Below are 24,380 nucleotides of genomic sequence, written 5' to 3'. Positions count from 1 at the left end.
CGAAGTTGAGGCTTTGTTTCTATTAGGCTCTCTACCCGAAAGTTGGGAGACATTAGCAGTTTCTCTACATGGAGCAACCAAGGATGGAATTGTTACCATGGAGATGGCTACCACGCCTGAGCTGAATGAGGAGACTAGAAGGAGTGCAAGAAGCAGCTCTTCTCACTCGGAGATCCTTTTCACGAGAAACGGGGGAGAGGTCGAAAACAAAACCATCTCGCTCTAGAGGTGATGACGTATAAATCTAGGGGTGAAGCTAGAACTCCTAAGACAGGAGGCAATGTTACTATTGTGCCACAAAAGGCCACTTCATATATGAAAAGTGCGAACAAGAAGGATGAGAAGAATAACCGTGGTACATGAAGACATGGTGCGAGGAACGGAAACACAGGCAGAGATACTACCGCACTAGTCGGCGACCTAGTGGGAATTGGTCGATTGTGGTGTGTCTTTGCCTTAGTACCTCATGTCGATATCTGAGTGGGTGATAGATACAGAGCATCCTATCACGCCACATCAAGATCGTGGATTCTTCACTACCTACACCGTGGTGAATATGGTGAAGTAAGGATGGGTAACGATGAGTCTCAAGATTATAGGCATTGAGATGTTCATGTAGAAACCAATGTCGGCTACCTTGACACTCAAGGTTGTAAGACATGTCCCCGACATACGGTTAAGCCTAATTTCGCCGGGAAATTAGATGACGATGGCTTTGTAAACTCGCTTTGGTAACGGGTATGGAAACCGAAAGTAGAGGTTCCATTGAAGCGGCCGAGGAAAGAAAACTTGCTCTCTTTACAAAACACGCTAGTTTGTGTAAAGCGTAATTAACGCGCGTAAGAAGAAGCTTCATCCGAAATCTGTGGCACAAAGAGACCGTCACATGGGCATAAAAGGGATGGAAGTTCTTGCTAAGCAAAAAGGTCGCGCGCACATTAAAGGTACACATTTAAATACATGTACTCATTGTTTGGTAGGAAAGCAACACGGTGTCTTTCCAAAGATTCCCGTCTCACGTAAAAGACACACGCCCTTGAAGCTAGTGCAACACGCACTTATGTGGTCCTATGAGAGTGAAGTCCCACCGGGAGCCGTGACTTCTTGACATTCATTGATGATCGTCAAGAAAGATATGGGCCTATAGTCCGCTACCCAAGGATGAAGTACTTGGCGTGTTTGAGAAATTCCACAAAGATGGTGGAAAGAGAGACCGGAAGTTGTTGAAGTGTATTCGCCGATAATGGGGGTGAGTACATTGGGCCATTTGAAGAGTATTGCTAGAGTCATGGGATTCGTCATGAGCAGACCGTTCCGAAGACACCGCAACAGAATGGAATAGCAGAGAGAATGAACCGTACCATTGTAGAGAGGATGAGATCAATGCGTACTGGGTAGAAGCTACTGGGTAGAAGCAATACTCTAAGCTATCTCACTCTAAGCTTAGTCTCCAAGATATTGAAATCGGCCACATAAAGGGGGCGACCAGCCATAAAGGGGCGACCCATCGATCTCGATCAAGATATCGAAGGCCACAAGGCCAGTCTATTTTTCGTGGGCTTTGCTTCTGATTCTACAAATTTGGTTTTTGGAGATAAAAACCAAAATCAAGGTTTTGGAAAACCTAACAAAACCAAACAAGTCAGAAGGATTGGAATCCACTATCTATATACTAAAGTAGAGACTTCCAATAGAGGATTTTCTCTCTCCTATGTGGCACTCTAATATGAGAGTTATAATTTTCTCTCTCTTTTATATGTCACTATAATATGAAAGATAGTCTTTTCTAATAGCCTACAATCCCACATACATATAATCTCTTTAGAAAGTTTGACTGTATTTCTAATTCTTATATTTGGAGAGTTTGAGTTAATTTCCAATTCTTATATTTGGAGAGTTTGAGTTAATTTCCAATTTTTATATATTTTATCAAATAAAAAAAATTGCTAAAAAATAGGTGATTTGTAGAAATTAACCTATTACGAGTCAAACACTTTTTGTGTTCCAATTCTTATATATTTGATCAAATAAAAAAAAATTGCTAAAAAAATAGGTGATTTGTAGAAGCTAATTCCCTATTACAAATCATATACTTTTAGTGTCTATGATAAAACACCGACTTATTTCGAATATATCCTTAACGTGGTCTAAAAAACACAACATGTTTTCCAGTTAATAACTTATTATAAGGTGTAAAATCAGTTTCCAATGGTTCTCCACATTCTCTAAGGATTATGTGAGATATACCGAATTAGAACACTCAAAATGTTATTCACACAACCCTTTCATATATACCTGAAATTTGTTGACTACAACAATTTAGATTTTGTATTCGGATATCATCGGGAAACACAAATGAACTCAAAAGTAAAATTGTATTTGGCACTTGATAAGCAAAACTTTAAGTATACTTAACTAATTTCATTTATAAACAATACATTTAGAACGACATGATCTTCTCTGTTATTCATATTGGAATTGAATAAGTATATTTTGTATATATACAAACAATCACATAGAAAAAGAAAAAAAAAAATACTTGGGGAGGTATTTTAAGTAGGTGAACGCATTTTCTTAAAAGAGATTTTTTTTTTATATTCATCAATTCATCGTAGAACACGTTCATGTGATAAATCTTTTCAAGTGGGAGTAGTGTATTATTTGATGATATAATAAAACAATCAATTTGTTTTAGTGATTTGATAGATATTCATATTTTAGTAATTTGTACAAATTTGTGCATAAGCCGAGCGGTGATGATTTACCACTAAATCACCATAAATCTAAAAAAAACTATTATACAAGCTAGATCGAGTTTAAGATAATTCAATTTGAAAATTACGGATTAATATCCTAAACTACAAAGTGAAGAAGCTATCTCAATTTGATCATTTAGTTTCCAAGTACTTATGCACCATAATCGCTGTTCATTAACGTATTTCGATTTATTTTCAATAAAAATATATTATGATTCGAAAATTTGTGAGATATTTTGTAAAGCCTTTTCGACACACAAAATATTTAATAGATCCCGGGCGTATGCCCGAGTCCAAAATCTAGTCCAGACTAAAACAAAGAGAGAGAACCTTTACAGAGATACAACCCTGTAAAGAGATAAGAGTGATCTAAGTAAGGTGACCGAAAGGAGAGATTGTAATCTTCCTTCCCACGCTATTAAGAACCCACTCTTGTGGAAGTAGGCATCATTAGTCGAACCACCACTAAATCTTTGTGTTGTGGTTTTACCGCTTTTACATTATTATCTCATTGTTAATAGTTGTTTTGAGTTGACGTTAAGATAGTATAGTTTTGTGATATTTGGTGATTTATCCTGAGTTGAAGTGTGTTCATACAAATTATCCACAGAATGGGAACCGATTGGTATTGGTGTAATCCCCAACAATAACGAGGGATTCACATGCTTGTATGATGGGCACCCAGTCCTATCTTTTGTTTCTTAGAACGAATGAACTGAAGAATTTATCAGGAAAAAAAAAGGAAAAGATGCCAACAAGTTTTATTCAACACACCACCTTTATGTACGCGTTTTTTATTCCAAACAAACAACATTTGAACGCGAGATAATTACACTAATCACAACCACTCGATCACTCTTACTGTCTTACACTCCCTATGATTACACATTCTCTCTATGATGTAGCAATCCATCGTATTTGGCAATCAGCGTTTTAACGAACTCCAAGAGCTTATCAGTCTCAGGAAATATACCCGCCTTAACCGCAGGAACGGAGCAAAACTTCTTAGACCATGCATAAAGATTGGGCGTCTTTGTTTCATCGAGTAACTTAACAAGGTTGAGCTTCTCGAACACCCTGACCCACGCTAAGTTGGTCCCAAATGCTATATCAATGTACCCAATTGTATCTCCACCAAAGAAGTCCTTTCCTTTGCTAATCTTCTCAAATGCCTCTTCTAGTAATTCAAATGTTGTGGACAATCCTTCTATAGTTGTTTTTATCTCTTCCTCAGTCTTTGCTTGAAGAGTCCCAAATAATGAGCTGTACCACTGCAAAATAGAAGCAACAATAAATTCTTAGATGTAATGTTTTTTTTGTACTTCTAATGGACCATAACTAGTGTCATTACGTACCTTATCATCTATGTAGGCACCCCAGAACCGAGCAACGGAACGATCATAAGGATCAGAAGGAAGGATAGAAGGACCAGACGTGAAAGCCTCATCGATGTATTGAACAATAATGAGTGACTCACAAATGGGCTTATTATTATGAATCAGAACCGGGACCATCTTGTGGACTGGGTTGGTTTTGTGTATAAGTTCGCTAAGTTCAGGGGGCCCACGTTCAGGGTTCCGCTCAAGGTACTCATAGTCCACATTTTTCAAATTAAGAGCAATTCTTACCCGCATGGTATATGGACTAGGCCATGCACCCAAAACCTTCACATTACTTGCTGCCATTACACAAACTCAACTGAAGTGATCTGGTTTTGTTGTTTGAAGATGTAATGAGAAGAACCATATGGAATGGGGTATATATATATGTCATGTGATTGAATGGTCAGATGAACGTATGTAATGGGGCCTATATGAACGTATGTAATGACGCCATGAAAAAAGAGCAATTCCTTCCTATATCAAGAGATCGATCTGTTGGCACTCGGAAACAACACCGTTGGATCTATTTGAAATATCCACTATAGTGGGGGCCACCAACTTCTCAATTATGAAAAGAACAAAAAATGTTGTCGACTAGGCTAAATAAAAAATGTTGTCACCAACTTCTCAATTATGAAAAGAATAAAAAATGTTGTCGACCAGGCTAAATAAGTACAATGGTTTGATGTGACATATGTCACCATAGCACTGTGCTGGGATAGCATAACTAGGCCCAATGGTTTTTCAATTAGCCGCCACTACTACAAATACTGTTCCAAAAATCGGTCTAGAGTCTCTAGGCGTTAGGGGTGCCCAACTGACTCACTTAGGCCCAAGTCGTTTTGGCTAGGTGGTGGACCCGATTAGGCCCAATCAAGTTGTTTTTTTTTTTTTAATGTTGACAAATTAAAACCTATGTAGGTTTAAGATTTGAATGAGTTTAAAAACTCAAGCCCAATTTAAATTATATTGTCACTAAAAGAAAGAGTATGTTTTTATATGAAATTCTTCTTCAACTAACTATTACGCATTTTTAAGTATCTTTATTTGTGTTTATTTTTTGAGTTATGGTAAATGATTTTCTTCATTTCTTGTAGTATAAAAAAGTGCATTACTATATATATTATAAGATATATTAGGAAAAAAAACCTAAGACCTAACCCGCCTCAGGCGCCACCTTAAAGCCTCCAGCGCTTAAAGCTCTCCCACCGCCCGACTACTGCCTAGCGTTTTTTTAGAACAATGACTATAGGTGTGTGGCCAAAGCCCACAAACAAAAAAACAAAAGAAAAGTAAAAAGAAATTGGTGGATACCACCACTAGTGAAAAAATCCAAAGCAAATTTGTAGCCGCTATTGATATAGGGCTATAGGCGTGTGTCAAATGGTTTTTATGTCCCCTCCTAATATAGTATTAGCATGGTGCTTAGATCTAAAATAGCTCACAAACAAGAACACAAAATAAAAAGCTCTCAACTCTATAATCAATATTTTTAATAACAAAAACCTATCCTCTAATGAGGGCGATTACAATTATTTATAGCCTAAGAAAACATAACTAATCAAGAAACCCTAGTTTTCTAAACCTAATAAATAACTTACTAAACTTAATTAAATCCTTATTTTTTCGTCCATATTATTTATCCTATTTTTACATTGCTATATTGACCCTCGACAACACACTTTGATTAATAGAACTTGTTAAGTAACCTTTCCATAAACTAAAATCTTCATTTCCAATCATCTAAAAGCTCCAATTATGTTATGCATCTGCATCATTCTCCCATCATTGGAGAGGAAACTTCGTCCCTCGAGTTTTATTGAGCAATAGTAGTATCATAGATATTGTTTCTTTTCCATATTCACTTTGAGACAGTCTACACTTTTCCTTCACAAACGAATCAAAAGAAGACGACTCATATACCAATCTGGATCTAGAGGAGACCTTCGCACACAACAAAAAAGGATCAACATAAACAAGAGATGATGATTGCTCCATAACAATCTTTTTTTCAAAATCTGGTAGTTGTAATGATACTGTAATCCTTTTATCAACAGTTGAATCATAACCAGAATCAATTTGATAATACATCACATCTCATCTTCAACAGACTCCTTATCAAACACAGGGGGTAAATCCCAATCGATAAAATCCAATTTTTCTTCAACTTCAAGAATAAAGATAATTTTTTTTTCAACCCCATCAACAAAGTTTGAAGTGTTATAATTTTTACCTTCAACTCGGAATCCAATCTTTTGGAATCATAAGTTGTAAGCAGCATAAAGAAATTCCTCGCAATCAAAGTCGACAAAAAAATAATGTTCTTTATCTTCGCCTTCCCAATCATCCGCAATAATAATTGGGATGGAGATTGACGGTGCTCATCGCTTTGCCGCCAAAGCTATCACTTGTCAAGTGAGCACTTGAACCCGCCGTGTAAGTTCGCCAATTGATCTCGCTTCATCACGCGTTCTAGAGCAGATTCTTGTACTATTCCACCATGTTTTCTTCTTTTTACAGGCCATGATGCAAGAACGCACGGCTCTAGATACCAAATAATGTAGTATTAGAGTGGTGTTTAGATCTAAAATAGCTCACAAACAAGAACACAAAATAAAGAGCTCTCAACTCTGTAATCAATATTTCTAATAACCAAAAAACTATCCTCTAATGAGGCGATTACAATTATTTATAGCCTAAGAAAACATAATTCATCAAGAAACCCTAGTTTCCTAAACCTAATAAATAACTTACTAAACTTAATTAAATCCTTATTTTCGTCCATATTATTTATCCTATTTTTATATTGCTATATTGACCCTAACAACACACTCTGATTAATAGAACTTGTTAAGTAACCTTTCCATAAGCTAAAATCTTCATTTCCAAGCATCTAAAAGCTCCAATTATGTTATGCATCTACATCACCTCCCCTTTTGCCCCTTTCTTCAACTCTATTTTCCCTCTCTTTTGTCACCTAAACCAAAATGTAAAAGACTATGGATAGAAAGGTAATTAGAAAAACTAAATTTTTGAAAATGAATTTGGTAGAGACACATTTCCTAGCCGCTATTGTGAGTGGCGTGTAGGAAATGTTTTTTTTTTTTTCATTATGGCCGCCACTCCCTTTGGCGTGTACCTTAGGTTTCTTTAGTCACACTTTCACGCCATATGCGCTATATCGTTAAAACTGGCGGTATAGATAAATAAACTTATACCGATAGCATTGGCGGGGTTAAGCGTTTTGATGCACCGTTGGAGCAAATTTCCGTCATATTTGGTGTTTTGCCGCCATTGGAATTAGCCTTAGGTTTTGGTCCTCCTAAATAGGACTGCACGGGTCCATTCGGTTGGGTTTGGGGCGACTAATTGGCTTATTAGGTTTTAGTCCTCCTAACCTTGGTTGATGTTTGTTGGCTGTTAGTATTTTGTGAATACCCATCATACCCTTATGTGTCGCGAGGCACATGTCAACTCGGAGGACCAAACCCTAAATATTTATTAGTTAGGAGGACCAAAACCTTAAAACCTTTCTTTTTTTTGTGTCTCTATATATGATTACTTTTTTAGTGATATCCTTCACGTTTTCTTGAGCATCAACTTTTCCTTCGGAACAACGTTGTGTTTACACATTGATATATAATTTTAGTTCAGGGACATCGAGGTGCAACATCTACCGAAAGTAGTGTCATTTTCTTCTCGATTCAATAGCTGTTAAATTTGGGACGGTTCTCTTTATCGCGAATCAATTATTACAAGGACTCACCGCGTGATGTTGTAGGTATTTTGTGAAGGCTGGTCATGCGCTTATATCTTTCTATATCGACGGTGAATATTATTTCTTACAAGCTTTTGAGTGTGGGTGAAGATATTTTTGTGTTATTGCTTTGTTGAATCTAATCGTACTTCATGATTTCTTTACACAATAACCTGACAGCCATACTGCATAGATTAACTCGATCTAAATCATTGTTATACAGACACGTGTATTATCACAATCTCAAAAATATGGTAGGAAAAAAGTGGGAAACTAAACTAGACTCCTTCCACTTTCTTTCGTGCTTTTTAAGGTTTGGTCATCCTAAATAATTGGTATTTGGGGTTTGATCCACACTAATCAACTTATTAGGCTTTGGTCCTCCTGAGTTGACACATGCCTCACACACATAAGGGTATGATGGGTATTCACAAAATACTAACAGCCAACAAACAGTCAACTTGGTTGACTGTTAGTCAGGAGGACTAAAACCTAATAAGTCGATTATTGCAAACCAAACCCCAAATACCAATTATTTTGGAGTACCAAAACCTAAATAAAGACCCTAAATAAAACCATACTAAAAAGGAATATAATTAGATTATACTAAGATGGCGACGTGGTTTTCCTTTCACGAGAGAAGGTGGTGGTCCCACATCGAGTGAATATCTTGAATCGATCTAATGATACGGTGTTGTTCCAAACTATCTTGGTAATACCAATGAGATCAATCTATTGGATCCGTTAATATCGGAGTGAAAAATAATCATTTCAAGTTCTTGGACCATTTGTTTTAATTTTTAAAGAGCCGCTTAGCTTGAAATGTGCCATGATGCATCTCTTTAGGCAATGTTCCCTAAGATTCATATTGATATATATCTATTGTCACCAAGTTCGGTGTTTTTTTGAAAAAAACGCGTTTAAAACAAGACATCTTGTAACGTTTAGAACCCGAAGTTTTCAAAATATCTCGTTTTAGACTTAAAAACATTTTAATCGCGAGATTTTTGAAAATCTCCGTTTAAAACTTTTTTTTTTGTAATTAGTAGTATCTTATTTAGGGTCGTGTTTTGGTACTAAATCTAAAACTTCTAGTATTTGGATGAGTAATTGATAACTTGATACCTTCACGTATTTGAATTTTCTTTTATTTGTATGATTATTAATTTTGTTTTATTTGCCCATTCTTTTTTCCACTCTTATATAAAATTAAACTCCTTATCTATCATATTATTTATCATCGGTTTTTATTGTTTCTTTTACGTATTATACGTTTTAAACTTGTTTTGCAGTTTTAAACCCATTTTTTATGCCCCGCATTTTTTTACGCTTTTTTTTTTTTTTTTCCTAGACGTTCCGTTTAAAATATGAACTAAGTTTTTTTCAAGTACGTCATTTTAAACTGGGAGTCCGGTTCCTCTATAACCGGGTACAGAGATCAATCTCTGTACCACACACACACCCATCTCGTATCTCGACGCATACACACACATCTCGGAGCACACACACAAGTATCGAGGCACACACACACATCTCGAATTTGAATGAACGGCGAGATAACACGGTTACAGAGATGATCTCTGTACCCGGTTGTAGAGATCTCAAGCCCCGTACCGTACTTGGTAACAATGTAATAATATATCTACACACATATACCGTCTTAGAGCAAGTCCAATGGAGTGTTATATGGGCTGCTAAAAGGCCATATAACACCTTAAACACCAAAATGTCATTTCAATGGAGTTCCTAGAAGAGTCTTAAATATAGCTGGTGTGATAAACCCAGCCAAATTTGTGGCCTTGTCAAGCAGCTGCCATAATAAGTTTTGGGACAGATGGCATAGTTTCTGCCGTTCGTGCAGTGTGTTAAATTTCGACGAACGACAGAAATTGTGTCGTCTATCCAAAAACAATTCGACTGAAGTTACAAAATAATGGATGGACGACAAAAACTATGCCATCCATATCGTTTAGCACTTCAAAACGGAAAAGGGCGATTGGAATGGTTTTTTGATTTTGGACAGCCAAATTTAGTTGGGCAAGCTAAAAGGCCTATGTGGCACCAAGAACCCAATTTAGCAGACTCTCATTGGACTTGCTCATATATATGAAATTTTAGTGATTTAGAAACGTTCATGAACAATTGTTCATATTAACACCGAAAAGAAAGAGAACAAAATGAGATATCAACTTAAGCTTGTTTACTTTTTCGACCATGGTCTATTGTCTATTCTTGATGGAAAAGTGATTCTAGTAAAAACAAAGGTCTCCCAGCATACCATGTCACTATGGTCATAGAGTCCCTATCCTCGAACTACATACTAAACCATCTCCTTTTTTCTTAGGGCATCACCAATGGGGGGTGTAAAATTACACCTCTACATAGGCTCCACCTAGGTGCCATTAGGATTTTATAACCCCAATTACAAATTATTGTATAGCTCATAAATATCCACTCTCTACTGTTCCCAATGGAGAAGTGTAAAAAAAGTTTAATTTTAAACTCGGACGACACTTCAAGTGACGTCTCTCTTTAAATTACTGAAATTAAAAAGGGATGTCACTTGAAGTGTCGTCCAAGTTTAAAATTTTCAAATTGTGACTTTAGAACTAGATAGATGATGCCCGAAAAGTTTTTACATAGACGCGTGTGTTCGAAAGTCATCCGACTATTTATCAACTAATAGCTTAGATGGGAAATTCCCCACCCCCTCTATCAACTAATAGTCTATTACCCACGGCATAACACCCCATTGGAAAGAGTTTTTGACACTTGGGGTGTAAACTTTTCACTCTATCGGTTTACACTCCCCATTGGAAATGCTCTTAGGAGTTTATCTTCTTCGATAGGAGAAGTCTAGGGAAGCACAAACATTGAACTTTTTAACATTGGCAAAGATCACAAGTGGTTGTTGAACAATGAAATAAAAATTGTACACTTACTTGTCTGTAATTGTTAGTTATTAAAAGATGGTTGGTTCTATAATCAAAATGAGAGAGAAAAAAGTGATGGTCGGACTTACCGGGTGTGAAGGTCTTCTAGCTTGTATTAGCTGATCCGAAAGTGTTAAGGTGAAACCCACGACGTAATCACATCTCATTCGTGTTTTCTTTATATAACACTAGTAACGGCACGCGTCGTTACGCGTGCTAGGAAAGGAAATTGGGGTGGAGAAAATTAAAGGAATGAACACATGTATAGGGTTTAGATTAATATAGGTCGAGGTCTCACAAAAAATTCAATAAGGAAAAACACTTCAATACGCTAGTTGTATTCTTTGTAATGATTCGATATTTGATGCTCTTATATGTTGCGAATAAATATATTGAAGAGGTATTTAACCGCTTGTAATTTAGTCAATATATAATTATTAGAAAAATACATTGGACAATCATTAATATTTGTTCTATAGAGCTATTAAATCGGATATAATATGTGGAGTGAATTGAATGTGTAAATAATAGATTTCCTGAAGATGGCTATGTGGCAAGATAACTATTTCAAAGCTATCCATATAATGTGGATCTTATTTTATGTGTATGGAGATTGAATGATTCAAATGATGAAGTGTTGTTTTTTTCAAACCATCTGTATGGAGGTTGCATCATTTGAATTACATCTGTTTCACACTATTGTTAGTCGCACATTCCATTGATGTACATGCATAACTTTGGCAGGTTTTCGGCTTCCACTTGATTAAGATAATGAAGAAGGTGTAGAGTGCATGTTAAAGGAGTGCAGTTTGTCAAGTAGTTATGCTATTTGTAGATGATTATAGAAACAGTTTGTCAAAAGCGGCAACAATTTTGATTATAGAAACATCCATGATACAAATTGGTGTAATTGAAAATGCTAAAGTTTTTCATTAAGGAAAAATTGTTGGATTGGTATAAAAAAGTCTAATATTGATTCTAATAGACAGAAACTTTTGTATGTCAGAGGTGTCATGTTGAATAAAAACCTCATCTACAAAATTGGGGTGGAAAAAATCAAAGGAATGAACGCATGTAAATTAGAATAGTAACATATTACATTTGTTTGAATGGATTATGTAAAATGTTTTAGATTCAAAACACTTCAATAAGAAAAAAAAACACTTCAATATGTTAGTTGTATTTCCTTGTTCGATTCGATTTTTGCTGCGCTACGATGCTGCTAATTTCGAGCATTTCATGAATAACTATAGTCAACGGTTTTAATTTGTATAATTGTATGCCTCCCTAGTCCCTAGATTGGATAAATTGGATCAGCTTGCCTTGCAGTCCTGCACATCCCATTTTACGCACCTTTTTTCAAAATAATAATCACTTGGTCCACCATATATTAAGCATTTCATGATGGACCTGGTTGGGCCATTTTATATATTGTTCTAGGCTTGAGTATTGTAAAATAATGAGTTGGTTTGGGCCATTATGTACTAACTCATTATTGAATATTGCTCACCAATGGCAGGACATATTCGATTCATGGAATCATGGATTGCTACGGATGCTGAACTTTAGCTGAAGACTTTGCAATTGGGTGATTAGGTTCTATGCCGGAGTTTCATTTGAACTTTGAAACATGGAATGGAATGTTTATTAAAAATCATTATAAACAATAATTGACAAGGCAAACAACAGGCAGTATAGCTCAGTGGTAGATCAGTCTTGTAAACTGAAGGTCTGTAGTTCGATCTTGCATGGGTGCATGTCAATACACTATATTTTTACAGTATTAAACACGATTAAAAAGCTGGTTGCTTTTGTGGGTAATCATAAGGCATAAGTATTTGCAAAATCATAAGTAGTGCCACGCTGGCACCTGTCGTCGATTGCCATTTGGTGGTGACGCTGTGAATTGGTTGGTGATATGTCATTGTACTTGGTAGTGGTGGCTTGGTTTTCCGAGGAGCATTATGTATTGATTGTATTGGGTAAATGGTCGTTTTATGTAGCATTGATTTAAGATATTTTGCCTGTTGATTGCATTGGATGAATGGTGTTTGTGCAGAGTCTCTTGACATGGGCTTACTGTAGCATGGTTCATTGCAAGGATGCAGAGAATTATATAAATATTGACCCAAATGGTAGTCTCGTGGAACATTTTCGTCAAGAGAATAGCTGGCAAATATTAGCTTTTCCATTAACATTACCATTTACAGTGAAAGGGATCTCTGTTCTTGTAACAAAGTATGGCCTGACGTTGTTCCCTACTTGGTTATCGTTTGGCTTCATGCCATTTATGAGTACCTAATCCTTCATTCCTGAAACTTTTTAATTTCTCTTAGCCATTTTGCTTCAAGCTACCAAGGCATGACATACCCTACAAAAGCTTGAACTGCAAGTTGATTGTGAATCAGGTTAAAAACATACATCATTTCCAATATACAGGAACTATAGCCATGCATTCTCAATGTACACCAAGAACTATAGTCATTCCTTCAGTTCTAAAATCATTCCGATCCATGAGTCCTGATGCGATGACTTGTATATCTTGAACAAACTGCGCGAAGTTTAAAAGTAAGAGGTAAGCACGCGGAGAACATAAGGAAAACTGGTCAGATGATGGGCAAATAGAACTATACACACTTGAATTCCAAAAAAGGTCAGTCCACAAATCGTATGGAAACGCATAAATCAAATCCCAAAAACACATTAAGGGTTTGCTCCTTAAGTGTAACAGTTGTTCTATGATATACCTAATGGGCTATATATGCTCGTACATCACAACTCTTGCACAACACACTTATCAAACAAATCATGAACCAAAGCAACAAATCATGAACCAAAAAACAGTATCAAAGAATAAAAAAAAAAACATAAATCCCAAGTTTATCTCTGTCGTTCCCTTGCTCTCATCTCACCAAGTTTCTTTCTGGTTTCCTCAGCAAACACAACTGTCAGCTCCTGGCCATGAAGAACTTGTCCATCCATTTTTGTTTAGGTCCTCCCCCTGTCGAAAGAAGTATAAGGCAATTAACCGACGCATAATAACTTACAAAAAGAAATCGTATCTGGTTTAAGATGCTACTAAAGAACTAACCTGGTTTAGTAGGTCAAGTGTTATGACTTTTGTTCCTTTCAATGCAGTGTCATGTATAGCTTTCTCAATCAAGCTATTGATATGCTTTTTTTGAGATTCTAACATGTACTATGTAATGTCCCACACACAAATCAAGAACCATTAAGCTTAAAATACTAATCACAATCCACAGCTTATAAGTCGTTGGAAGAAATATGACAGGCTTACATGAAAACTATATCTTGGGATAGCCCACACTTGCATGTTGAGTTTGTATAATTTGATTTTTTCCATCAGAACGTAGTTTGAAAATCCGAACACCAACACCGTGAAAGTCGTTACAGGTCACACCAACCATAGATACCATTTTGATGTATATGGTCGAGAAGCCAAGTAGGCAAAACCAAGACGTAGGTGGTAGATTGAACGAACATATTTCTGCACATCCATAAAAATACAAATATAAGTAAGATATAAGTCTATCTACAAATACATGCATGCAGGAACATAATCGTCAAACTTTGATTGTATTTTATTGAAATGTAGTGTTGCGCGCTGTTTTCTGCTTCGAGGAGAACAAATTCTTAATTCATGTAGTTACTGAATCCATACAGATAATGTGGCAGCCAATATCCACATAGCATCACCTAGATTGGTTGTACATAGCATTACTTTTCCAGTGTCAAATATGGCATGTACACTCCTGCGAAAAACAAAAAAAGATACGTTCTCAAAGCAAAATTCCAAGCAAGATGTAAACATTTCTAAAAAGTAAAGAGTAAAACTGAATGAACTATTCATGTCTTTGTTTTTTGTTTTAGCTATTAGTCGTGTGATTCCGGCTTTGTACATCAAAGAACATAGAAAAGCATAGTAAAGTTGTTTCCCCTCCTCCTTTATCTGGGCTTGGGACCAGCAATGCAAGAAAGGATTTTGCATTGGCGGAGCTAAAAACTTTTTTATATTAATTATGGCGATAGTCATGGGTTAAATGTTTTAAAAATGAGACGTATAGGAATAAATACACACCACTGAGCGCACTACGTAAAAAAAATTAGGAAAATAAATAGTAAAACAGGGAAAAATTAATAATGATACAAACTATCAGAGGAACTGCGAAGAAGTTCAATATTAAGCATTGCTAGTGTCATCATCTAAAAGCAGTACAGCATGGAAAAGAATATTATGTAGTCATGGGTTAAATCTAAAAGTTAAGAAAAAAGAATAAATTAAATGAGAAACATAAACCATCAAAACTTTCATCAAGTAACGTGTCCAATAACAGTGGTGTGTTTGAGGAAAATCACCAATTTTGGAGTTAACTTTGAAACCTACTTTGTTAGCACTGAAAATCAAAATGCAATGAGTGAATAAAACGGAAGGACAAATTGGTAAAAATTAAACGAAAAATTCAACATCGTGATTAAGAAGGTACATGTGGACCGAAGTTCCAGGTTGAAATTCGCAGACTCCTTAAAAAGAGCTGGGCAAAGTGAGGCTTGCAATTACATAACCACCTTCATTGAGGAATAGTTGCTCAGCTGAAAAAATGGAACCAAATTTTTAAGAGTTGGCTTCTTAGTATATCTCATAGTATGATGTAATTACTAACAATGAACCATATCTTACCCCCTTAATTAACCGGATCTGTCCAGCAGCAATAGGTTCAACTAAGCAGAATACTGTTTGAATGAGTGTTGTTTTGCCACTGCCTGTTCTGCCAATAATACCAGATTTCATGCCTACAGGAAAAGTGCATGTGAGACCTTACAGGATAAGTGGGGCATAGCAAACCTACAAAGATTTCCCAGCATAGAACTTTATCAACACTCATCATATATTTTGCATGTTCACTTATTATATTTTGAACTTCATAGGATGAGTTATTTTGAGTTACCCTTAAGGAAACCCATCTAGCAATGTATCATCTCCAAATCAATAGTTGGCATTCTGCATAAAAATCAGATCGGGGCCAAAATTTTAAATAATCGTAACATGTAAACACAAATAGTTTGAGAATAATAAAAGTGTATCACATGCATGCAAGGTTAGATAAATGTATATATGTAATTGTAAATTTACCACAGGAACTGGATGGTGGAGTCAAGTTAACATCCAAGAGTTCCACTAAATAATTAGCCATACTTCTATCTACCTCATGGTTTCATGATATTATGAAATGGTGTGTGCTAAAAAGCACTCTATGCTAAATTACACTTGTTTTCCAGTAATGTTACTTCTTTGATTCACCAACTAAATATTCTCTGCCTCTTCAAGTTGTTGAACACCCCACATAAGCTCTTGTTTTCCTGCATATTTAACTTTCTTTATAAACTTGGGTACATGGCATTACCTTTTGAACCACCTCGCTTTCATTTGCTAAAACATCTGGGGCCAAAGTTTCCTCGCTTTCTAACTGCAATGAAATGGGTTGTAAGTGCAGATAAAACGTGAAAAATATATACCCAAGTTCAATATTATCACTACTGAGATAAACTCACCGCTATGGCTTCTTGCACAATATTATTGTCTTTCTCAAATTTAGTTAGAGCAAGATGTTGTATGACATTTAGTTCCTTCCCCCGGAGAATATTCTCAACTGTGATAGATTGCATGACCATCTAGGGAAGGTTATACCAACCGCGAACTCTGGGGAAATCTTCAATGTTGATTTTCTCATGGACCCAAAGAAGGAATATGAAGATAATTAAGCCCAAATCACAAAGACCAACGTGCACCCGTATAATGTATATGATGATCTTGTATCTTCCTTGAGAAACTCGGAAGATTTCTCAAGTGAAGCCTCTAGCAAATCGAACAAAACTCTTCCCCATGGAAATGCATCAAAAGCCTTAAGTCTTCAGCTAAATCAACATATTTCACGTCGATCATCCTCAAAAGGCTAGGAACAATGAACACTTCTAACACATAAAGCCGATTCAACCGATAAACGTCTTTAACATTCGCATTGCCCTTTGCCTTATCCCTTGCTGCAAGAATTTTCTCAGCGGACACCACATCATCCTTGAAATACCGCTGCCTAAATTCAGAGGCACCTTTGACTCTACATGAGTAAAACGAAACGAGTCGGGGATATTTTTCACTCTCAAACCCAAGATTAAGGCAACATCTATAAAACCCGATTATCCTATCCTTGGACGGTATTTGGGATCGAATCGAGATGAAGGGCAGTAAGCAAAATTAGAAGAATAATATGAAGTCCGCCATATAAACCGGCTTAGAAAGGAATAGAAAATATGGAAAAAGTAAAAGTTGTTGAAACTAACCTCATCCATTGTGTCCGGTTACAAATTCCAACAAAAATGAGAGAGAGAAAATAGTGGAGTTTGGGGATATAGAGATAATAAGATGAAGAGAAGAGAATATAAAAATGATACAAAGGAGAAAATAAAAAATTGGAGTTTGGAATAGAAGAAACAGAGATGGAGAAGTGAGAGAGATGGAAAATGGGGGCGAAACGGTGCCTTTTGTGAACGCGGAATTTTCCGTTTTTTGTTGAATAAATGTACATGAGTTTTGTGAAAATTTTATGGGTGAAACTTTCGAGTACTCTTTTGATTTAAAAAATTGGTTTAAAACCGAAAATAGGGGAACTAATAAACCGCAGTTTTCCCATTATAAATAAGATTAATGTTGGAGAAATACGGTTAATGCTCCAAGGAACTAAATATAGGCAGGAGGTATCTCCGAAACTATTTACACAATACAAATTGGTGAAGTACCACTATGAGAGATTGAGAGCTCAGCCATAAGTTTTCTGTTTTTCTTTTTCTTTTTTTTTGAGATTATGACAAAAAAAAAAGGAAAAAACAATTAACTTTCACTTTGGTTTCAAACAAAGTAACGTATTTTTATTCAAACAAACAACAAACTTTAAAAAAGTTTCAATTTAGACACTCCGTCCAATTATTCAGACGGCATCAGTTAAGTTTTTTTCCCCAAATCATTTTTGTTGATATTTCGCACAAATTAATCAAAATTGAATCCGGTTTATGTTTTTTGAAATATTAGTGTAGTGGTATGTGCGAAATATCGGATTAATTTGTGCAAAATATCAGTCAAAAATAATTTGGGGAAAAACCTAACTAACCCCGTTTGATTAATTGAACGGAATGTCTAAATTGAAACTTTTTGAAAGTTCGTTGTTTGTTTGAATAAAAAAAAATACGTTACTTTGTTTGAAACCAAAGTGAAAGTTCATTATTTTTTTTTGGTCATAATCTCTTTTTTTTAGGCGAAGGAAAAGAATAATCTCTGGGCATTAATCTTGTACACCGTGATGAATATCCATAAGGGTCGTGATGTTGGCACCCACTCGATCTATTACATATTGCACCCTCTTAATTTTAATATTTTCAGTTGGACAAAAGAGTCCCTAAATGTTATTGACTGCACCCACCTTTTAACACTTAAGTTTTCTTTTACTCTCAACGCAAGTAAACATTGAATTTATTCATAGAATGATACGTAGTTGAATATAATCAACCACTAGTCCACTAATACATTTAGTCGACATTCCACACATTGCGAGCATTAAAACATATATTGTGGGAGAAGTCAGAGACAGACATGAAGGCGCGGGCGCGCTTATATTTCACATAATGAACGCGCGCGGGCGCGCCCTAGTCGGTTGTGACAGAGATTCGATAAATTTGTGTGTTTTCTATAAGGTTCGATAGATTCGTGTGTTTTAGAAACAAGAGATACAAATGTGCACTCATGTTGTGCTATATATAACTCTCTGTAACACAACCTTAAATCAATCAAGCAATAAACACATTTCTTCTCCCGTGGACGTAGGTTGCCACATTGGCACCGAACCACTATAAATTCTTGTGTTTTGTCTCTTTGATTGATTGTTTAATTCTATATAGTATCAGAGCGGAGTGCTTAATCTCTCCTCTAAATGAACCTAAATAAACACAAAACACTATGACAGATCCAAAACCAAACCACTACTACAGAATGACACATATACCACGGTCAATAAAAACGTTTATACCATGGTTCTTTCAAAAACCGTGGGAAATACTTATATACCACGGCGGAAATTTCTTTGGTCATTGGTTTATATGCCACAGTTACATGAAAACCGTGGGATAAGTTGGGCCATATACCATGGTTAGTTTTTTTTTCAGCATGAGAGTACTCCACATCCCCACTACCTTAAACATAAACAGTGGTATATAAATTTTCCACTTTCTACTGTGGTTTATGACTTTATGCCAAATAGTGAAATACGCGAAAAAAAAAAAAAAAATACACTTAATGGATTTAATCCATTGTCTATTAAATTGGGCCTCCAACTCGCAAGCCCAACCCGAAAAGCTTCTCATATTCAATTTTTGAGGAGGGAAAAAAAACACACACTGAAAAAACTCAAAATCATTTCCTCTTCTCTCTCTTGAAAAAACGAGACCACACCTCAAAATCAAAAGCAATGACAGAAACCCAAAAAACCACCCCAACACGAGGAGGAGGATGAGGACCAACGAGTCCATTATTATTCTCAAACAACGACCAACTAGAACGTGCACGTGCGCGTGCAACAGCCATTCGTCGCAAATCCATTCTTGTCGTTTCTCCTCCTCCACTTCAATCTTAACCCGACCCTTTATGTTTCAATAAAGAGCAAATTACTGAACTTTTCACAAACTGTATTAAATTAGCAAGTGAGAATAAGATTAATCAGAAGAATACTTGGGAGTTAAGGTTGATTGATCATATGTGTGAGATTATTAGAATTGATACTCAATATGATAATGACGTAGAAACTAATTTCCAAAAGGTGCGCCCCACTCAAGTTTTTTTCTTTTATTAAATGTTGGGTCTTTTTTTTATTGTTTTGTTTTGTTTTTGTGTGTAGGCAAGTTGTACATTGGAGGCTGGTGTTAAGATATATGCTTCGAGAGTTGATTCGGTGCATTCGAAGCGATAAAGGTTCTTGGTGGGATTAATCGGGGGTGAGATGATATACAAGGTATGATTGTTGTTGTTTAATATGGTTGACTACAAAGAAGCCTCCTTTGCTTTTATACTTAGGAGAGAAAAATGATTTGTTATATGGTTTGTTATATGTGATTTATGGTTTGTACAAGTTGTTTAATATGGTTTGTTATATGTGATTTATGGTCAGTAATACATCTTGATATACCTGCTCATAATATTGGATTTGTACAAGTGGTTCTACTAGCATGGTAATCGTGGTTATGCCCTCAAGCAAAGAATCATAGCCACCGGGCAAGCTTATAGAATTGCCCATACTCTTTATTATAATTCTCCCCATTTTGTTCTATGTTTCTTTCTTGATTGGATTAGTATGGCCTGATTGTATTGGTTCTTTGTAGAATCCTGCATGCATCTTTATGGCATTTATGTTGGCCCTCTTCCTGGGCTAAGAAGAGATAGTGTTGCATTATATTGGTCACCAATCTTCCAGGGATTTATTCTGAGTAAATCATAGCAATTTAGAACACATCGCTTGCTCAACACCATTATATCTCCAAAGGCCCTTTACCATTGTTTATCTTTAGAAGTATGTATTCTCCACACCAAGTCCCGGGTATCTTTCTGTAGAGAGTAGGTATCAGCCAACTTTGACTTGTATTTCTTAGACTCATCGTGGAGCTGTCGCCTGATTCTTGTGTTTCAGATTAGTTTTTCTTGCTCGTCTAACCTAGTGAGGATTCCTTTACGTCCACTAGCACATGTTGTGTTGTACTGATTGGTTTCTTTTGTTTGTTTGTTTTTTAACTTCTTGTTTTTGTGGTTGATTTCCATTAATAGGATACTAACTTACTGTTTCCAGAAAAAATAAAAAAAATAAAAAAAAAACACGCGAATTATTTTCTGAAGACACCCTAGACATGCATCGTATTAACCATGTCGTTTGCGTGATTATTTTGTAACCATAGAAAAAAGAGTTGGGACCAGCTTTCAATGGAAAAAATTGAAGGTCTTCAATATGGAAAAGAGCTTACTCAAGAAAATGAAAATGCATTGAAGTTGCTATAGAAAGAGTGGCTGAAAATATTGTAAGTTTTCTAATCGTTTATTATTTATGTTTTAATGTTAGACATGAATGCTAATTGTTGTGATTTGGACTTGCTAAATCCTTGTTTACTTCAAAAATTAATTGAAGGATGTGCTGACTAAGGAAGTGGAGGAGAGGAAGGTAGTTACTGAAGGAAGTAAGGACATCTTAACTCTAGCATTGGGCACACCTGAGCATCCAGGAAGTAAAAAGTGTGGGTATTACATAATTATGACATGGATTAGCGTTCACTTGTAAAAGACCGATATGGGGTATGAGATTGGTTTCGGGGGCTGCCGCAGTAGCTACTTGATTTAACTGGCATTTGTCGAGATGGTTAAGTAGCCAGTGCCACGAATCAATATATCTTTAGTAGTTGGGTTGCGACTGAGGTTGAATGTATTAAATGGAAGTATATTAGCTGATTTTCAGGTTAGGACAGGTTGTAAAATTTATGAGATGTTAGAAATACAGGAAAAACTCTCACCGATTTTTTTTTTTAACGCTGATGTTAAGGGGTGTTTTATATTTTAGTTCTAGTTTGGACTCGTGTGTGAGTCAAACCTGCTCCACGCCTTGGTTTTATCGACGGTTGAATATTTGGATTGAGCTTTTTTACCCTAATATTCGGTTATGCAGTTCCGAAAATTAGGCTAACACACCCCTTCCACCTTTTGACCGTTCTTCTTCTTTAAGGTACCCAAATCCTGGAATAACTTCAAAGAAACAGTCTTTGCCTACAAGTTCTAGTTCTAGACCCAGGTCTCTTACTGGTTCTCTTGTTCAACCTCATCAACTTGTTAATCAGGTTGGCCTTCTTTGTTTCTTCATCACTTTTCTTAGTAAAGTTTTATTCTTTATTGTTGATTGGAAGTTTACCATTTATAGGAAGAAAGTAAAGTAAGTAGCAATTTTGTTATTATCAAATAGAAACTACTGTTGTGATGCTAGATTGTATGTTTCTATTTTTTTTGTACTTTCCTTGAATACAATCATGAAAAATAGGTTTGAAAAGTTTGATTTGACAAGGACATATAATTGGGTTTACTGTTTACATATGGTTGTTGTGTCTTTATGGCTTTTGTTGTTAGAGGGATAAGAAGAAGTGTCTACTAGTTGGCTTCATTTATTGATCAAATTTGAGTTTCTGGGTTCACAAAATGAAATTCAGGTCTACTTTAATATTGGAAAGGGTCAAATTTTTGGGCCCAAACCCCAATTATGAACTAGGAGGGATTTACCTTGTACAGAATTTATGCTTTTGTTCTGTAAGCATTATTTTGAGCTGAGGAGGTAGTTTGATGGTTTGTATTTATTCATAGTGACTAACCGTTAAGTGCTCATCAATGTACACTAAAATTTGTATATACTCAAACTTCCTTTTATTGTCGCCGTGGCGGATCTTTTATGAAGAGAATGGAGGGATAAGAGAGTCAATCGCACCAAAGCCGCTGAATGTACCTATATATGGTTGCACCGGATGATTGCTCATGCAATCGCTTTTGAAAAGAATGAGGAAACCTCAAAGAACCCTCATATTCATGCAAATGCTTCGGGTGTCAAAGACGATAAGGAATTTAAAGGTCAGGAGATGCTTCATAATAGCACATTCTCTCTCCTTTATTCTTATATAGTAACTCTCACATGTTGTGTTTTAACTCATCCAGATGACAAATTTAGAACTGAAGGAGACGTACACACAAGATGAACTTGACGATGTTCGACTCGATATTATTCAGTTCATCCAGGAAAATGGGGTGTTTCAGCCGGGGCGAATGAGGATGATTTTTAGCTATGTTCGGACCCTTCCAGTTTAATTTATGAGTCTTACCTTTTTAATTTATGAAAAGGAATTTGAAATTTGTTTTCTTAGTGCACTCAAAAAATTAATGGAAGTTTTTTTTTTTTTTATTATTATTATCTTTTTAGCAATGTTTGATAGTTTATTGTACATTTTGGAATTTGTTGGGAAGATGGAAATGTTGTAAAATGATTATCGTTAGGCAAAATGTAAAATTTTGTTATGCAGGTTTGGTTTTAAGTGGAAGACTCATTACTAGCATTATTATTAAATAATATATATATATATATATATATATATATATATATATATATATATATATATATATATATATATATATATATATATATACCATGGTTTGGCATAAACCGTAGTGTTTAGTATAACTATATACCACGGTATTATAACACATACACTAATATAAACCACGGTTTCAATAGTTTATATGCCACGGTTCTCGTTGACAACCGTGGTATATAATGGGCATACAAAACCCACGGTTCTTTAAAAACCATGATATCCGTTAAAACATATATACCACGTTTTGTTATTATTATATACCACACCACCTATTGTCACGGTTGCATAACAACGATGGTAAATATATTTATACCACACTTAAAAACAAAGTGGTATAAGTGTCATTCTGTAGTAGTGAACCCAAAGTCTGCTGTAACAACAAAGACTGATTCAATCTCGGTTGGAAGCTGTCATCAATTCTTTTGAATGGAACAAACTATATACCTTGGTCTAGGGCTGTTTCGCTATCTCTGGGTGGCAAGAGGAAATTGGGATTTGTTAATGGTACAAAGGTGTGTCCTGCCATTAATAAAGTCGAATATGAGAATTGGGTTTCCAATGATCAGCTTGTTCGATCCTGGTTGCTCAATTCGATGGAGTCAACCATTGCTGGAATTTTTACTTTCTCGATTCCGCGCAAAGGAGATGTGGGATTCAATTGAAGATTTATACGGAAACCAGAACAATTCTGCCCGTGTGTTTGAACTCCAACTCGCAATAAGTGTTTTGCAACAAGGTGAGAAATTTTTTACAGAACACCTTGGGAATTTGAAGAAATTATGGGATGAGTTAAACATATATCGTCCACACACCACAAATGCTAAGACTATTTTGAAACGGGCTGAGGAGGATAAAATCTTCACAGTGTTTCGTAGTCTTAAACCAAAATCTGAAAATCTGGAAAGCAGTATTCTAATGGAAAGCACTCTTCCATCACTTGCTGCTGTTTGTGCAACTATTCGGAGAGAAGAAACAAGCAAAAAAACCATGAACTCCGAGGTGAAGTCTTCAATCTCTGAATCTACTGTATTACTTGCATAAAACAATTTTTGAAAGAAGTCACAGGGATTCGAAAAAGGTAAGGGAAAAAGGGAACCGTCTCACTATGATCATTGTGGAAAAAACTGGCATACCAAGGACCGTTGTTGGGAATTACATCCGCATCTTAAAAAGGAACTGTCCAAGAAAGATCATGTCGCAGTAGCCGAGACATCAATGTCCAACTCAGATATTAGTCATCAATTGAGTCAAATTCTCCAACAACTCACTAAGTCCATGTCTCAACTCATGTGTTAGGTAATTTACATGCCTATTTTACTATGCCAGA

The 24,380-nt window shown here is 35.9% G+C and overlaps 1 protein-coding gene and 2 long non-coding RNA genes across 4 annotated transcripts; all 3 read right to left on the bottom strand.

Moving 5' to 3' along the window:
- Window positions 1-3,503: 3,503 nt before the first annotated feature.
- On the bottom strand, window positions 3,504-4,638 carry LOC147508233 (glutathione S-transferase U17-like). Its single transcript, XM_086600792.1, has 2 exons — window positions 4,112-4,638; window positions 3,504-4,027 (listed from the first exon to the last, which is right to left on the bottom strand). Exons 1-2 carry the CDS (start codon window positions 4,439-4,441, stop codon window positions 3,638-3,640), a joined length of 720 nt encoding a protein of 239 aa, XP_086456918.1. The 5' UTR covers window positions 4,442-4,638; the 3' UTR covers window positions 3,504-3,637.
- Window positions 4,639-13,307: 8,669 nt separating this feature from the next.
- Window positions 13,308-14,191, bottom strand: LOC147508232 (uncharacterized). Of its 2 annotated transcripts, XR_015216330.1 has the most exons (4): window positions 14,127-14,191; window positions 13,920-14,027; window positions 13,741-13,829; window positions 13,308-13,379 (listed from the first exon to the last, which is right to left on the bottom strand). It is a non-coding gene; the product is annotated as an uncharacterized LOC147508232 (long non-coding RNA). The 2 variants fall into 2 exon arrangements; XR_015216329.1 differs by lacking the exon at window positions 13,308-13,379 and having other exon boundaries at window positions 13,517-13,829.
- Window positions 14,192-15,265: 1,074 nt separating this feature from the next.
- Window positions 15,266-16,315, bottom strand: LOC147508231 (uncharacterized). The gene is made up of 4 exons (XR_015216328.1): window positions 16,252-16,315; window positions 15,796-15,848; window positions 15,528-15,640; window positions 15,266-15,439 (listed from the first exon to the last, which is right to left on the bottom strand). It is a non-coding gene; the product is annotated as an uncharacterized LOC147508231 (long non-coding RNA).
- Between the last annotated feature and the right edge of the window lie 8,065 nt (window positions 16,316-24,380).

The sequence above is a fragment of the Coptis chinensis genome, chromosome 3 (genome assembly GCF_015680905.1).
Source record: "Coptis chinensis isolate HL-2020 chromosome 3, ASM1568090v1, whole genome shotgun sequence".
In the NCBI taxonomy this organism is placed as follows: domain Eukaryota; kingdom Viridiplantae; phylum Streptophyta; class Magnoliopsida; order Ranunculales; family Ranunculaceae; genus Coptis; species Coptis chinensis.
This window is presented reverse-complemented; position numbering and strand designations above follow the sequence as displayed.

Excerpts from the sequence above, each read along its gene's own strand:
- LOC147508233 (XM_086600792.1), bottom strand. The coding sequence starts at position 4,441 with ATGGCAGCAAGTAATGTGAAGGTTTTGGGTGCATGGCCTAGTCCATAT. Across the intron at positions 4,028-4,111 it reads GTGCCTACATAGATGATAAG|TGGTACAGCTCATTATTTGG; the intron begins GTACGTAATGAC and ends TCTATTTTGCAG.